The 15,561-nt window shown below is 41.8% G+C and overlaps 1 protein-coding gene across 1 annotated transcript in view; it reads right to left on the bottom strand.

Annotated features, from left to right (window-relative positions):
* The window catches only part of BBX (BBX high mobility group box domain containing), a 283,080-nt gene that overhangs the window by 87,651 nt on the left and 179,868 nt on the right, over positions 1–15,561 (bottom strand). The window contains exon 4 of the mRNA XM_020883608.2: positions 4,397–4,567. Within this exon, the coding sequence (XP_020739267.1) occupies positions 4,397–4,558 (162 nt within the window). The 5' untranslated portion in view covers positions 4,559–4,567. The remainder of the gene's footprint in view (positions 1–4,396; positions 4,568–15,561) is intronic.

The following is a 15,561-nucleotide window of genomic DNA, read 5'->3' on the forward strand; positions in this document are numbered from 1 at the left end:
AAGGACTTCTGCAAAGCTCTGATCCTGTCCATCTGTGTAATCCTCATTGCCACTGTCCTACTAGCACTCTGGCCTATGGCTTCATCTTCCTGCTTTTAATCCCTTATAACACTCCCTATGCACGGCTGCAGGTTTAATTTCTTAAAGCACATCTCTGACCACAGAATCTTAGAATATAATAACACTGTTAAGTATCTTCTGAGGCTAAAATATGATTCCATGGTATTTCTTGGAAACACTGCAACCACAAACAGAAGTCCAGAATGCTTACTAAAACCATTCCTTTAATGCGGTTTCATAGTTAAAATCGAGAAGGATCAAAAAAGCTGTCAGACTGCATTATACATACAATAGAGCAGTAGTTCTTAAATTAAGTGGGCATAGGAATCCCTGGAGGTCTTGTTAAAACACAGATTGTTAAATCCCATTGCCAGAGTTTCGTATTCTGTAAGTCTGGAGTGGACTTTGAGGGTTTGTATTTCTAACAAGTTGTGCAGTTACGCTGATGCTGCTGGTTTAAGGATCACACTTTGAGACCATTACTATAATAAGGCAATCAGCTTCTTTTATATCATGTTTATTGGGCAACTGTTACAGACACTCTAAGACAAATCACTAATTTAATCCAACTAAATGTTTTTTAAAAGTCTTTTAAATTTAAATTAAGCATTGTATATGCATTTAATTAACCACCAATTGTCTTCAGACACAAATAGTACAGAAAAATCTCGAAGTCAGAGCTACCTGATCTGGAAGTACATTAGGGATTATTACCCGGCGTGAAGGCTACAGATCTATCTTCCTTGTTACAGATATAATCATTAACAATGACATGTTTTCAACGAATATTTATCTTTCATTCTGAAACTGACTAAGAAGTTACAGAAAAATCAGGCGTAAAAATATGTATTATGTAGGGTGAGGAAGTAATTTTATTTTCCCTTCAGAAAAAATAACTTTGATCCAGTGACTAAATTATAGAACTCAAGACAAGAGTTGGAAAAAGAGATAAATAAGACAAGATCCTGGCCCCAGGAGCTCACTGTTTTGGGAGAGGAGAAAGACATAAAAGCAAATAAATTAAAAAGCAGGATGATGACTGCAACAAGAAAGCAGTGTGATAATGAAACACTAGTGGATTGGTAGAACAACAGAAAAGTCTCCCTTAGAAAAGCATCGCCTGGGCTAAATCTTGAAAGACAAGCCCGAGTATATAAGGTAGTCAATGCAAGGTCACGGGGAGCGAGCAAAGATTGAGGCTCAATGGTCTTTTGGACACTTCTGTGCAGTTTAATAGAGCCAGTGTGCAAAACACGAGAACGGAGAACCAGAGTTGCGGTTGGAGTGGAGGTATGGGCCGTTTCATGAACAATGTGCTTTGTCATTTTCTTAAAAACGCAAAAGAAAAATAAGTGCCTTTAATCCTGTAATTGAGGGGCTTCAGATTGTACGACTCAAAAAAACCCCTTGAAGGGGACCAACATAGACTGGAACTTTTTGTTCTGTCAAGTATGAATGCTAAAAACAGAATTTTTTTGACTTCTAATGCAATTATTTCATTAAATTAACTAACTGAAAAGTAAGTAAACAAACAAGTGCACGGTATATAAATTAAATCGAAATGAATAATTATCTGGACTTTTTTTTTTTTCTTTCACCAGAGGCCAAGTAACACTCTGCAACAAGCCAACACTAACGAGCACCAGACCGGAATCTGAGGCCGCTACTAGAAGCCAAGGGGCCAGGAGTGGCTTCAGCAGAGAAAAGGCGCTGCCAGATCTGTATTCCAGGATAAGCCCCGTCATTCGTGAAGAGCAGGAATTACAGGAGCAATGCCGGCAGCAGACAAAACTAGAGAGACAGATGAAAAGTTTGAGCCAGCAGTCCACGCAAGAACCGGGACAGGCCTGAGTCAAGGCAGGATCACGAGAATGGAGAACTGGGAACAGAGACAACTCACCAATGAGGGAGAAGCAAGAGTGACCGGTGTCTTCACTGAATGTAAAGGTTGGAAAAGAAAGAATGTGTCCAACTTTGGCAGCGAGATTCCTTCACACACAACTGAGAACACTTTTTCTCAAACGAAGGGAAGTTATATCCAGTGGGGAGCAGAAAGATCAGTACTGAGAAGACAGAATGTGAAGAGGCTCTTGGCAGGGAAGGCTGAGTTGGGATAATGAACTGATGTACCAACATAAAGAAGTAAGACCGACAGTGTGTGAGACCTCTTGATTGCAGACTAAAAAGAGAGGAGGTCTCAATGATTTCATTCTTTTACTAGATAACTGTTTACTGGGCATGGGATACGGAGCAGCCACTGTTCCAGGGGATGCCGACAGAGCAGTGAGCATACAGAATCCCCATCCTCATGAAGCTGAAAAGTAGTACAATCAACCTGTCACTCTGGAAGGATCTCTCTGGCTGCTTTATTGAGAAACGACTGCAGAAGGCAGGAGCAAGGGAGAGAGAGGCAGAATACAATAATCTGCAGTAGCACTGGGGGTGGCTTGGATCACGGTGGTAGCAGGACACTGCTAAAGAAGCGTCAACTTGTGAATACCTTTTGAAAGTACAGTTGATAACCTGCTGATGGACAGATGAGAGACTTGAGCAAAAGAAAACTAACAAGGTGTCAGGTCTGGCCTCTGGCCAATCTGACAGCGGGAGTTACCATTCACTGAGAAACGAAAGAAAGGTGCAGGAGCATGGGGCTTGGAGAACAGTCAAAGCTTCATTTTGAACACATTCAATCTGAGATTCTGACTTGATATTTAAAGTGGATATGTCAAGGAAATAGTCAGAAATACAAGTCCAGAATTTAGGGGGAAGGTTGAGGATGGAGACAGAAATTAAGGTAAGAGGCTCAGAGAACATCAAGATTTGAGGGTAAAATAACAGATGGACAACAAACGGAAGAAACCAGAAAGGTATAGTTGGGAAGGTAGGAACAGAAATAACAGTGAGTGCTGTCATGGACATAGGAGACAGCTTCAAGAACCAAGTCATCAACAGGTGCAAATGCGTGAGAAAGATCAAACTACGCATGAGCATAAGCTTGGCAATTTCCTCAAATAGCAAGAATGACACCACTCCTCCGAAAAAGGAAAGGAAAAGATGGATAAGGACTGAGGTAAGAGAAAGCTGAGTAGAGAAAGCTGAAGGAGTCATTTTTGGTGGCCTCTATTTTCTCTGCGAAAGAGAAGAAAAGTTCAGCAGTGAGGAGACCATAAACAGTACCCAGAGAAGAAGTCTGCAAAACAGGAAAAACGTTTATAATTCCTGAGAAGCAGAGCGAAAAAGGGAGTTGACCCAAGCCTAGGACAAAAGATGGAGTGGATATTGAAGAATGTTTATAATATCTGTAGTGACACAAAACATGTACTCATTCATTCTTCCATTGACCATGAAAGGTGAAAGTGAAGGTCACTCAATCATGTCCAACTCTTTGCAACCCCATGGCCTGTAGCCCACCAGGCTCCTCTGTCCATGGGGGTTCTCCAGGCGAGAAAACTGGAGCGGGTTGCCATGCCCTCCCCGAGGGGATCTTCCCAACCAAGGGATCGAACTCAGGTCTCCTGCATTGCAGGCAGATTCTTCATCATCTGAGCCACCAGGGAAGCCCACTGAGCATGTAACTGTGTAAAATCTACTCTGCGCCAACCACCGTTCTGGGCTTTAAGGAAGGAGGTGACGACAGGAAGGGGAAGACCCTGCCCTTGCTGAGGTTACACTCTAGTCTGGGAAGACAGACATAAACAAGGGCACAAAGCAAAGACCAAGAAGTTCAAGGGGACAAATTCCTCGGATGGGGAAGACTTGGGTGGGAGGGACATCTCCGGGGAGGTGAAAGGTGAGGAACCAGTCATGCCAAGATCTGGAGGAATGTGTGGCTTTCTAGTCACCTGCATCATGGTGCAACTTCCTAAGCAAGAGCTGGCTGCTCCAGTGTGAGACCAGAGGAGGGGGGCTGGGGCGGGGGGAGGCAGCACCCAGGGGCTCTGAGGGCCTCAAGGATGAGGGCCTGAACAGCACTGAACCTGCCTGTGGCCGCAAGACTGGGCTGGGCAGGAGGAAAGAGAGGCCAGAGGAGCAACAGGTGGGTGCAAGGTGAACATATCACATTTGATGAACTCACTTCATTTGACTATTGCCTGCAAATCATTACTGAATTGAGAGAAATACTAATTAAGAAGGGTCTGCTTCCGGTCTAAATTATTAGGAAGTATAGATACTTTAAGAGTCATCAGCATTTGGAATGAAACTGGAGGTAAAGTAGTTAAAATAGAATTCAAGTGATGCAGACTCCTAGGAACACACTCACTGTACCACACGTGTCCACTGCAGTTTCTGAATGAAGGTTCAAACTTCAAACTTCCACAATAAACGGAGAAATTACCTTGTCAATATCCTCCTCTTCGTCTTCCTCTTCTTCCTCTTCTGAAAAGTCAAGGAGCTTCTTTGCCAGCAACGGATGCCACTGGAGACACTTGCGCTTTGGTCGTTTTCCGGTCCCTTCTCCTTCTGCTGAGCGATCTTTATTTCTACTACTGCCTTTCATTACTGTGACCTGTGGTAGTGAAAAGGAAAAGAGAAAGAGAAGTCAGAGTAAATCTGATTAAAACTAGTCTATTTAGTTTCCTCAACTTTAACTGGATTGTAGTTTTCATGATTAAAATATCCACCAGCTCAGGCATTTATTGGATTCGGTAAGAACTCTAAGTCAACATAATCAAACATTCATTCTAGTGGGCTAAATTGCTAATAAAATTTGCCTTTTCTGAAATCTGCCTCCTTCCACTTTATAATTTCAGAACTCAAAACCCAAATAAAGTGTTAAGATGATGATAAGCTATTGTCACCTGTTCATATTTACCCAGGATAGTGTTTCTCAAAGTCTTCCACTAGAGTAATGTGAAAGACGCCTCCCAGCAGAGTAGAGATCCTCCCAGATGTAGGTCTCGACATTTTCTGATGCCTCCTATCTTTTCATAATAATTTATATGAATTTCACATTCTATACTATGATAAACCTTAGTCAGAAGTATTATTAACTAAAATGAATGCTTTGTAAGAATCAAATGTTTTAGATTTAGAATAAAACTGTTTCGTAAGATAACATACATTTTTCAAAAACTAACTGCACGCAGCCTCCAAGGATCCCGTCCATATACGAAGTCACTCAGTGGGATGAGCACCCACCTGGAATACAAGTCACCAACATCTGTGCCTCTCCCTATTACATATGCACACAAACCTGCAGCAAGTTTCACTCTCTAGACTTCTTTCCCCTAAAAGATGATTGTCATAACTATGAACCTGACAAAATCTTTCAGAAACCTAAATCCTAAAATATTTTTCAGTGACTTAAAAAAAATTATTTTTTCTCAATGAAACAACTACATATGCATATTGTAGAGGTGAAAACAGTAAAAAAAAAAAAAAAAAAAAACACAGACGCACCTTCTCCACTATGCCCAGCCCAAAGTTGAACTGCACACAACCAGTTTCTTACATGCTTTCTCATAATTATTTAATATTTCTCATTCATTCATTTGAAGTAATATTGATAAGCAAATTACTCCTTATACATACTCATGTGAAAGTTCAAATAATACAGTTAAATACCACCAGTTTAAATGGTTCATGTTGATGACTACAAACATAAATGCAGTTGCCAAAAATCACACAGTGGTGGCCTGTCTGGTCAGTTTAAGTTTGCGTTGATCCAAATGCTTGCAGACAATAAACTTCTAATGCTAAGTTGCTAACATTAGGATCCATGAACATACAGTTTCAAGATTCATCTAGTTCTCAAGTCTTCAAAACAATATGATATAGGCAATTTTTTATCTTCCTTAATTGTTTTTGGGTTTGAGGGTCATATTTAGGTCTTCACTTCAAAATAAAAAAATATTCACTAATGTTTCCTTGTAGAACTTACAAGACTTCATTATTTTTAAAAAATGTAAATAACTAATCAATCTGGAATTCATTCTGACACAGGAATGAGGTGGGGATTGAGCTTATTTGTTTTTCCCCAAAATACCTAACCAACTATTTCAAACCATTTATTAAATCATCCTGCTTTCCCCCATTCCATGTATATAAGTCCATTTCTGGACTGTCTTCTGTTCATAATCTTTCCCTCTGTTTTCCCATCCTTTGATCAATTCTAATATCCTAATGGATAATATCATTATGTACCTTCCTCTATATACAAATATATCAGTAAACACAGCCACTTAAAACGCATAAGCTGAAAATTTCATGCTTTAAAAGTTAATCAGTTTGAGCATCCTCATTTTTAATAACCATTTAGTATTTCCAAATAAGAATGTATTGAAATTTTCTCAATTATTCCAGTTTGATAGGTGTTAATAAGATTACTTATCAATAAAATCCTCATTTTAATAATTTTTTAATCTTCATTCTGATAAAATCTTATTATTAAAAAGCTGTGTCTAGTCAAAAAAAAAGGGGGGTTAGGGAGGGGAGAAGAACATGTTCCTGTGGTTTTCTTAGCAGGAAGCTTCTGTTGAGCATCTGAAGCAATTACGTGATTCATGTGGCTGCCTCAAGAGCAGAAGTGATTGAGAACTCTAAACGGAATTAGTTATCTGGTATGTTTTTAATAAAGGAACAACAATTTCTTTGAATTGATAGACCAGTTAACAGTTCCCAGTCTATCTACCAAAAAAAAAAAAAAAAAAAAACTTGGCATAGGCAACCCAATTTCCAAAAATAGCAACGCTATACAGAGAGAAGAGGAAACAGTTATTTTTGTGGCTTATTAATCACTTCAGGATGAGATGCTTGAGTGGTAATTAAACCCATACTGGGTTTTAATACCCAATATTTTATGATATAACACATTTTTTAAATAGTAAAAAAAGTCAGCAGGAAATTTTAAGTCTGGCAAGCTGTTATCAACTGGAGAGGTCAAAATGATTGCCAGTGCCTAGAGAAAAATATATCATTGAGATTCCAGGATTTTGATTGTGCTATTTAATTATGCATGAATGTGTTTTAGAGTATGTGCCTTTGTATGTATTTATGTGTAATTTCAATTTCAAACAGAATACACAATGTCAGGAATCAAATGAATGGACGGTATATGTGGCTTCCGGGTTCAAAATAACCACATTAACCTGCTCCCACCACGCTGCTCCTCTGCCTCCCACAAAGCTGCCAGGCCACTGTGATACCTCATGTCCCCTCTGATACTCCCCAATTAATCTCTTCACCCCCAGGAAAACAATAGCAAGGTCCTATATTGCTAATGACACCGACCACATTTTCTCCTGAATTACAATTATGTGGGTACATCCTACCTCCATCACTAAGTCTTCTCCTTGATGATCCAAGACTAGTTAACTTCATACACCCAGAAGCACCTGGCTTATCAGAACATCAAGATCGGCTAGTTGTGAGGGCTGTTGTAAGCAACCATATGAAACTCCATGCTAAATTATGGTGATAAGTCACTAAATATACACTAGAATGGCTTCAAAATTAACACCTTCTCTTTCATTCCTGTGAATTCAGGTATTCTTTCTTGAGTGGGAAATAAAAGGAGGTCTGATAACTACACAGAACAGGCCTAGGTAGCAATGTTCTGTTGGGAGAACCACCAACTACCTGGGCCGTGGGAGAAAAAAGTGACAACTAGCACCGAGTCTCGAACGAAACAGGAGGAAAACACGTATTTTTAGCATGAATAAAATAAGTGAACTGAAGACAGCAACCTTGGGACAAAACAGTCAAGAAAAGTGTGTCTGATCTAATGACCATGAAATACCCCAGCTATAAACTGGATACTTTAATAACTTATAGTTATCTGATTACTTTTTAAATCACCATGGATCTATTTTCAAACTGTTGAAAGAAGGCAAAAGAGTCCCCGGCTGGGGTAGGGGTGGGGGTGCTCCTGATTATCATTCAGAAGTAATGAGATAGAGAAGCATGAAAGAAAAGGTGAAGAAAAACATGTGAGAAAAAGTAAGCTCAAAGAAGGCAAAATTTTGAGACTTAAGCATATTACTTATCTTATTTCAACAGAGAGGAGGGAAAATGGTTACTTTTTGACAGTAACAGAGACCTACCTTCGTAACTATTTTGCCACTAAAAACCCCATACATTATGAAGTTTGGTTTCTTGTTCTGGTAAAAGAGCAAATTAAGCTAGCAATCTACAGGTAATGAATGAAGCAACTAGGGGACTTTATTCAAAAGGGGTCCTTCTTCCTTTCTGCATGGCAATTCTAGAATAACTGAAGTCAGGTTATTTTTACTATCAGTGGACTCTGTACTTGAAAGAATCAATATCATAAAATTAGGTTGCTGAGATCAAATGATGGAGGCTGAAGGTCCCTACCCAAAATACAGTTGGCTTTTGAACATTTATACAAGAAACTTTTTCAGTAAAAACAGACTATGTTACTACATGATCAATTTCTGGTTGAATCTACTCATCAGAGAGCCACGGATACAGGTAGGTGACTGTAAAGTTACATAACCCCAGCGTTCAACAGCGGACTGCACTGACTGATATTTATCATATAAAAATAAACCAACCCATGAGTACCCTTTTCTTTGCCAGGAAGAGTTACCCTAGATACTAATAAGACTAAACCAAATGTAAATCGACTTGGTGATACATTAGGAAAAACTTCATTTAACTATGTTTTTCAAATGCAGCAAGCCCATTCATGAAGACCTTTCCTGAGATCAAACTTCATGAGAAGTTTAAGGAAGAAATATCATAAAAGGAACAGTACAGAGTGAACACCATGCGTAACAAAAGAAAACCATGGACACAGACGCCTAAAGGCCTCATTCAGAGTCCTGCCTCCACCACTAACTGCTCCTGTAAAGTGGTTTATCTTGCTGGTCCCTCCTCACACTAAAACTGTGTTAACAGCTCAACTCTGAGAACACCCTTCACGTAACACCCAGCACACAGCCTGGCTACCAAGACAGTTCCCAGTCCACGGCAGTAAACCCTCCTGACACCCACGGGTTTTTCAGAGGGAGTACGTATGGGTTCAACAGACAGCAAGGGGTCGCTTTAATGCAGCCTAAGACGCTGCTGCAAGGAGAACACAAGACGACTCCCATTCAACAGTGGTCCACGCACCTTCATCTCCAGCCTCAGAAACCGAAAAAGAAAGATGGGACGTTCCTGTTCTTTTGTAGGAGTGATATATACAGTCAGAAATGGACCCTCGGCACAGTCATAAATTCCGTTAAGATCCTCTAGTCTTTCTATCCTCTTGTCTCTCTACTTGAGCAATCAGTAAATTTCGGCTTTTAAAACACTGTGTAAATACAACTGGGTCACAGGGGTATTTTAGAGTGTAAACTGTTTCCTGAATGTCCAATAAAACTCCGTTCAAATCATATTAATGGAAATTCAGACCAAAAGAGATAGGGGAAGGTGAGGGAGGCCTATGAAACCTCATTGTTCCACAGCCACACATTCTATTCGTAAGTAAACACGCTCCTGGGTCTACCCCAGACTGCAAAGCTTCGGAGCTGTCTCGGGCCTACAGCGAAGAAAATCAGCCCCAAGAAACCGCGATAAAGCAGTAGCTCTAGAGCTTCCAGGTGAGTTAGGGGGACCTGCTTAGATACCTCTTCCGAGAGCGTTGCTGCTTTCAAAACGCTCCTTGCCTCCATTCTTTCAGGGATCCAGCTGACACACACACTGGCAGACACCCCAATTTGGAAGCCTTGCCCACCTCCGAAAACGCTTCCACTGTCTGACTTGTGCTTCTACCAAGGCCCAGGCCACATTCACTTCCCTTCTAAAGCTTTCTGTGAAAACCTTAAGTCAAAATTCATCGCTCTTTGCTCTGGAGCTTTGATCGTACTAGACCTTTCTGGTCAAGCACTTATCACGGTATTTCAGCTTTATCTATCTATCTCCATCCTCCTCCCAGTCGGTTGTGAATTTCTAATGGGAATGTGTCATGGTTTCTTCCTTTTTTGTCCCTGGGCCTCAAACTGAGGCTGGTATATAGCAGTTTCTGAAAAGGGTATTTATGGCTTGTAATTTCCTCACCTGACACTTAGCCACATAAAACAATTTCCCAAAATGAAGTGTTCCTAAGGATAATTTTAAAAATAATACTAATATGCAACTAATATGTATTAAACACTATTTGCTTCATACTTGATATTCATCATCTCATTGAATCTTCATAAGAACCCTTCAGGCAAACACTAACTGCTACGCAACCCAGATGAAGAAGCTGAGGGTTAAGCCCTTTGTCTAGGGTCACACAGCTGGCAGCAAAGGAGCTGGCCTAGACCCAGGAAGTCTCACTCAAGAGCCCAGCACTTACCCAAGACACAGCTCCAACGTAAGGCCTCCGCCTGTGCACTCACTGGGCATTTTCCACAGGACAAACAGCTCACGAGCCACGGAACTATCTAAAGGGCACTCTAGGGGGTTGGAAGGTACATCCTTTCAAGGTTCAGAGCGGAAGAGCAAGCATACATCTCTGATACCCACAAGTGACAATTACATTCAGTTCAGTTCAGTTCAGTCGCTCAGTCGTGTCTGACTCCTTGTGACCCCATGAATCACAGCACGCCAGGCCTCCCTGTCCATCACCAACTCCTGGAGTTTACTCAAACTCATGTCCATCGAGTGGGTGATGCCATCCAGCCATCTCATCCTCTGTCGTCCCCTTCTCCTCCTGCCCCCAATCCCTCCCAGCATCAGGGTCTTTTCCAATGACTCAGCTCTTCGAATGAGGTGGCCGAAGTATTGGAGTTTCAGCTTCAACATCAGTCCTTCCAATGAACACCCAGGACTTATCTCCTTCAGGATGGACTGGTTGGATCTCCTTGCAGTCCAAGGGACTCTCAAGAGTCTTCTCCAACACCACAGTTCAAAAGCATCAATTTTTCGGAACTCAGCTTTATTCACAGTTCAACTCTCACATCCATACATGACCACTGGAAAAACCATAGCCTTGACCAGACAGACCTTTCTTGGCAAAGTAATGTCTCTGCTTTTTAATATGCTATCTAGGTTGGTCATAACTTTCCTTCCAAGGAGTAAGCATCTTTTAATTTCATGGCTGCAATCACCATCTGCAGTGATTTTGGAGCCCCCCAAAATAAAGTCTGACACTGCTTCCACTGTTTCCCCATCTATTTCCCATGAGGTGATGGAACCGGATGCCATGATCTTAGTTTTCTGAATGTTGAGCTTTAAGCCAACTTTTTCACTCTCCTCTTTCACTTTCAAGAGGCTTTTTAGTTCCTCTTCACTTTCTGCCATAAGGGTGGTGTCATCTGCATATCTGAGGTTATTGATATTTCTCCTGGCAATCTTGATTCCAGCTTGTGCTTCCTCCAGCCCAGCGTTTCTCATGATGTGCTCTGCATGTAAGTTAAATAAGCAGGGTGACAATATACAGCCTTGATGTACTCCTTTTCCTATATTGCTTCCTGACCTGCATTAGACTAACTTTAAAACTCTTTGAAGATTAAAGTTCTACAAGTGCTAATCATTATTTATTGTAATTCTAATGGCAATTCTAAACTGTAGACAGATTAAATGAAAACTAACTCATTCAATAAAGTAATACTCTCATTGTAGAAGCAATTCAGTCACTGTTCATGCAAAGAGAGTCTTTCAATGCACTCCTTATTGAAAAGCAGCAGCTCTTCAAGTTGAAACTTTAACTCTGTCAAGATGCTATCTACACACTCTTCATGAATACTAATAAGACACCCACTATTCAAATAATGGCTTAGCTACACTGGCAGGGCTGGTCCCTGACCCCTCCCTTCATGAAGGAAAATGTGCTTTAAGATCTTTAATACTTACACTTCACGACATTTAGCCTTAGGAGAGCTTAACATGGTTCTCCAAATGTGTGCTGCTCTAGGCTACAGATAGAGACAACAGCTACCTTGAAAGAGATAAGGCACCAAAAGAAGTGGCTGAAGGAAGAAAAGCGATTTACACAAAGAATTCAGTAACAGGCTTGAACGTGTTCCCCATCACACTGCCCTCCCCACCGAAGGCCAACTCTCTGCTTTCCTATAATTTTAGGGTGGCATTTACATTCTTCACCATAAAATCACCAAATTCCTAGTCTGCAACAGGTCTAGCATAACACATTCGCCCCTTCTAGTTTCTAAATGAAACTTTTTTTTTTAATCCATTTATTACATAGTCAGGGCATAATTATCACATTGACAAGAATCTGATGTACAAAACAAAGCCGGTGGGAGCCTCTTCCTCATTTATTCTCCACAGCTACACATATATTTATGGATCACATGCTGAGCTATGCACGGCAGCAGTTAGCTGTCCAGCCTCACCTCTCGTCTCATCAGCATCTCTGCCGCCTCCGTTCCGCTGGCAGGCAGGGTCGTCCTGTCTCCCACACCTGTCCTGGGCTTGCTCAGCTCTCCCAGGCCTGCACACTGTACCCCACACACCCATCCTCGCCTCCTATGCAAATCCCTCTGAACGCTCATTTCTAAGGAGCTACTACTGTTATTTGCCCCAGCTCCTGTCTCTCTCCCTCCGGAGCGCCGTTTTTGACCACCCACATTTAATGTCTGTGCCATATTTTTTGAAGCTTGGCTGTACAACAACCATCATTTTCCCGTATAATACATGTATAATGACTCCATATGAATTCCTCCCAGAGACCCTGGAGGGTAAAGAACATGCAGATGTCTTTTTTCAGGATCTGTCAGAGCAAACGTCCCTGTGCTAGACAGGGGGTACCTGAAGAGAAACAATACCTTTCTGCTTTCACATTATGCTTTTTCTTCGCATTGTTTTGCTAGGAGGCATAAGAGACACAAGGTTTGAAAGGAAACTATGCAGAGAAGGAAAAATAAGAACCCAGAGGGTTGCTCAGGAGGAGTGGGAAAAGAAAAGAGAAACAGAAAAATTGACAAGGAGACTTAATAAAATGAAATCCAAGTCACTTCCAAACAGCTGTCAGTACAAGACTGGAGACATTTTCTTGTAGCTTTATTTCATTCTCTGGTCAAGGACTGTCATTATGCTCTCAAAGCAGAATATCACAGCACCTCCCCCTCACTAGCACTCTTCCTTTCATACCTGGTCTGCTAATTAACCTCAATTCTGAACTCATCCAACCATTTTTCTTTCCCAGTCTATCCCCAAGTGGCTGGCTATTCCCAGGGTCTGATCCTACTACCAAAAGTTCCCAGTCTCAGGCTGATCCTCAGTGCTTATTCATAATCTTTACGTGTCTCAGTCTTATCCAATCCATGGTGCCCACATATTAATAAATTGTTGGTTCCTTCTCAAACTTCACTGATAATGCGGAGAACAACAACTGTTTTGTACATATACATATATATATATGCATAAAACATTTACATATATATAAAATGCTTATATATATATTGTTTCCTATGTGCCAGAACATCATGTGAAATGCCAGACTGGATGAACCACAAGTTGGAATCAAGATTGCTGGGAGAAATATCAACAACCTCAGATAAGCAGATGACATCACCCTTATAGCATAAAGTAAAGAGGAACTAAAGACCTTCTTGATGAAAGTGAAAGAGGAGAGTGAAAAAGCTGGCTTAAAATACAACATTCAGAAAACTAAGATCATGGCATCCAGTCTCACCACTTTATGGCAAATAGAAGGGGAAAAAGTGGAAACAGTGACAGACTTTTACTTTCTTGGACTCTAAAATAACTGTGGATGGTGATTGCAGCCATGAAATTAAAAGATGCCTGCTCCTTGGAAGGAAAGCTATGACAAACCTAGATACTGTATTGAAAAGCAGAGATTAACACTTTACTGAAAAAGGTCCACTTAATCAAAGCTACGGTTTCTCCAGTGGTCATGGATGGATGTGAGAGCTGGACCATGAGGAAAGCTGAGTCTGAAGAATTGATGCTTTTGAACTGTGGTGTTGGAGAAGACTCTTGAGAGTCCCTTGGACTGCAAGGAGATCCAACCAGTCCATCCTAAAGGAGATCACTCCTTAATATTCATTGGAAGGACTGATGTTGAAGCTGAAACTCCAATACTCTGGCCACCTGATGCGAAGAGTTGACTCCTTAGAAAAGACCCTGATGTTGAAAAAGGTTGAAGGCAGGAGGAGAAGGGGATGACAGAGGATGAGATGGTTGGCTGGCATCACTGACTCAATGGACATGAGTCTGAGCAAGCTCTGGGAGTTAGTGATGGACAGGGAAGCCTGGCCTGCTGCAGTCCATGGGGTTGCAAGGAGTTGGACATGACTGAGCTACTAAAGAACAACTGCTAAACACTTTATATGAATTAATTTCTGTAACATTCCATACACCTCTTGGAGAAAGGAACTATAATGGTCACATTTTATATAGGGAGCGGCGAGGAATGACAAAGCTTAAACAACATGTCCAAGGCCATTCTGCCAGCATGTGACAGAGCCAGGATTCAAGCCTAGGGCGTCTGTCCTCAGAGCCCAAGCTTCTCCGTGCGGTCCTTCCCAGCAAAATCCTAGTCATTCTAAGAAATGCCTTTCCCTCCTGGTTAACAGAAAGGTCTACATATGTGGACCCTCCCAAAGCCCCACCCTGCCTACCAACTTCAAAACTTCATCTCTTCTACTTTTTCTCAAAGACAGAATTTCAAGGCCGGCTCCTTCTCTCCCTCCCAGCCTGTGCCTCTCATCTTTCCTGCTCCTCTGGACCATTAGATGTTCCATTTGATGGAGTACTGATGAACGATCACCAGTTGCTCCCAGTAAAAACCTTCTCTTTCGGCCTGGACACAATTTCAAGTCTAAAGCCCTCTCTGAATCCTCCTCCTTTAGCTGGCCCTCTGTTCTGGTACAAACTGCCTTCCAGCTATCAGGCCAGGAGACTGCCTAACCCCAAGCCACAGAACTAGCAGCCAAGAAGAACTGGCCTGCTTGGTACTCACATTGTTCGCAGGCTGCACCTTGCACTTCACTTACTGACTTGTTTCCTAATCTTCTCGGTTCTAAAATCCAGGATTAATTTCTTAGAAAGCGCTCACAGCTCATTCCAACTGTGCCACAGGCTCTGGCTTCCTTCTCCACCTCACTATGATTCACGCTTGCATCTTCAACTTCTAGACTCTCAGAAAAAACACACTGCCTCCACCATATCCATGGGGGACTTGCCAGAGCCCCGTGGTGCACAGAAGCTGGACATTCCTTCCTCTCACAGAAACATCTGGAAAACACACACATCTTTTCTCCTTCCTCACCAACTCCAGTCACTACAACAGGCTTCTAGCGCCGATACCTCATCTCTCACCACGTTCCGACCCTTCTACCGCCTCATGTATGGTCTGCTCCTCTCCACTCCCCACGCGGGCTCAGCAGCCTGGTCTTCCTATCTACGGCTGTGCTGACTTCAATTCCCCACGCTACAAATGCATGCTCATGCCGTTCTGCATGTGAATCTCTTCAGCAGCCGCTCAATGCACTCAGGGAGATGTCACACCTCGGCCTTCACACAGCACAGAGATTCTCCCCGACTTCGCCCCTACGTAGTGCTAAGGTAAGGCTCACGTTTCTTGGC

Source organism: Odocoileus virginianus, chromosome 25, assembly GCF_023699985.2.
Source record: "Odocoileus virginianus isolate 20LAN1187 ecotype Illinois chromosome 25, Ovbor_1.2, whole genome shotgun sequence".
Classification (NCBI taxonomy): Eukaryota; Metazoa; Chordata; class Mammalia; order Artiodactyla; family Cervidae; genus Odocoileus; species Odocoileus virginianus.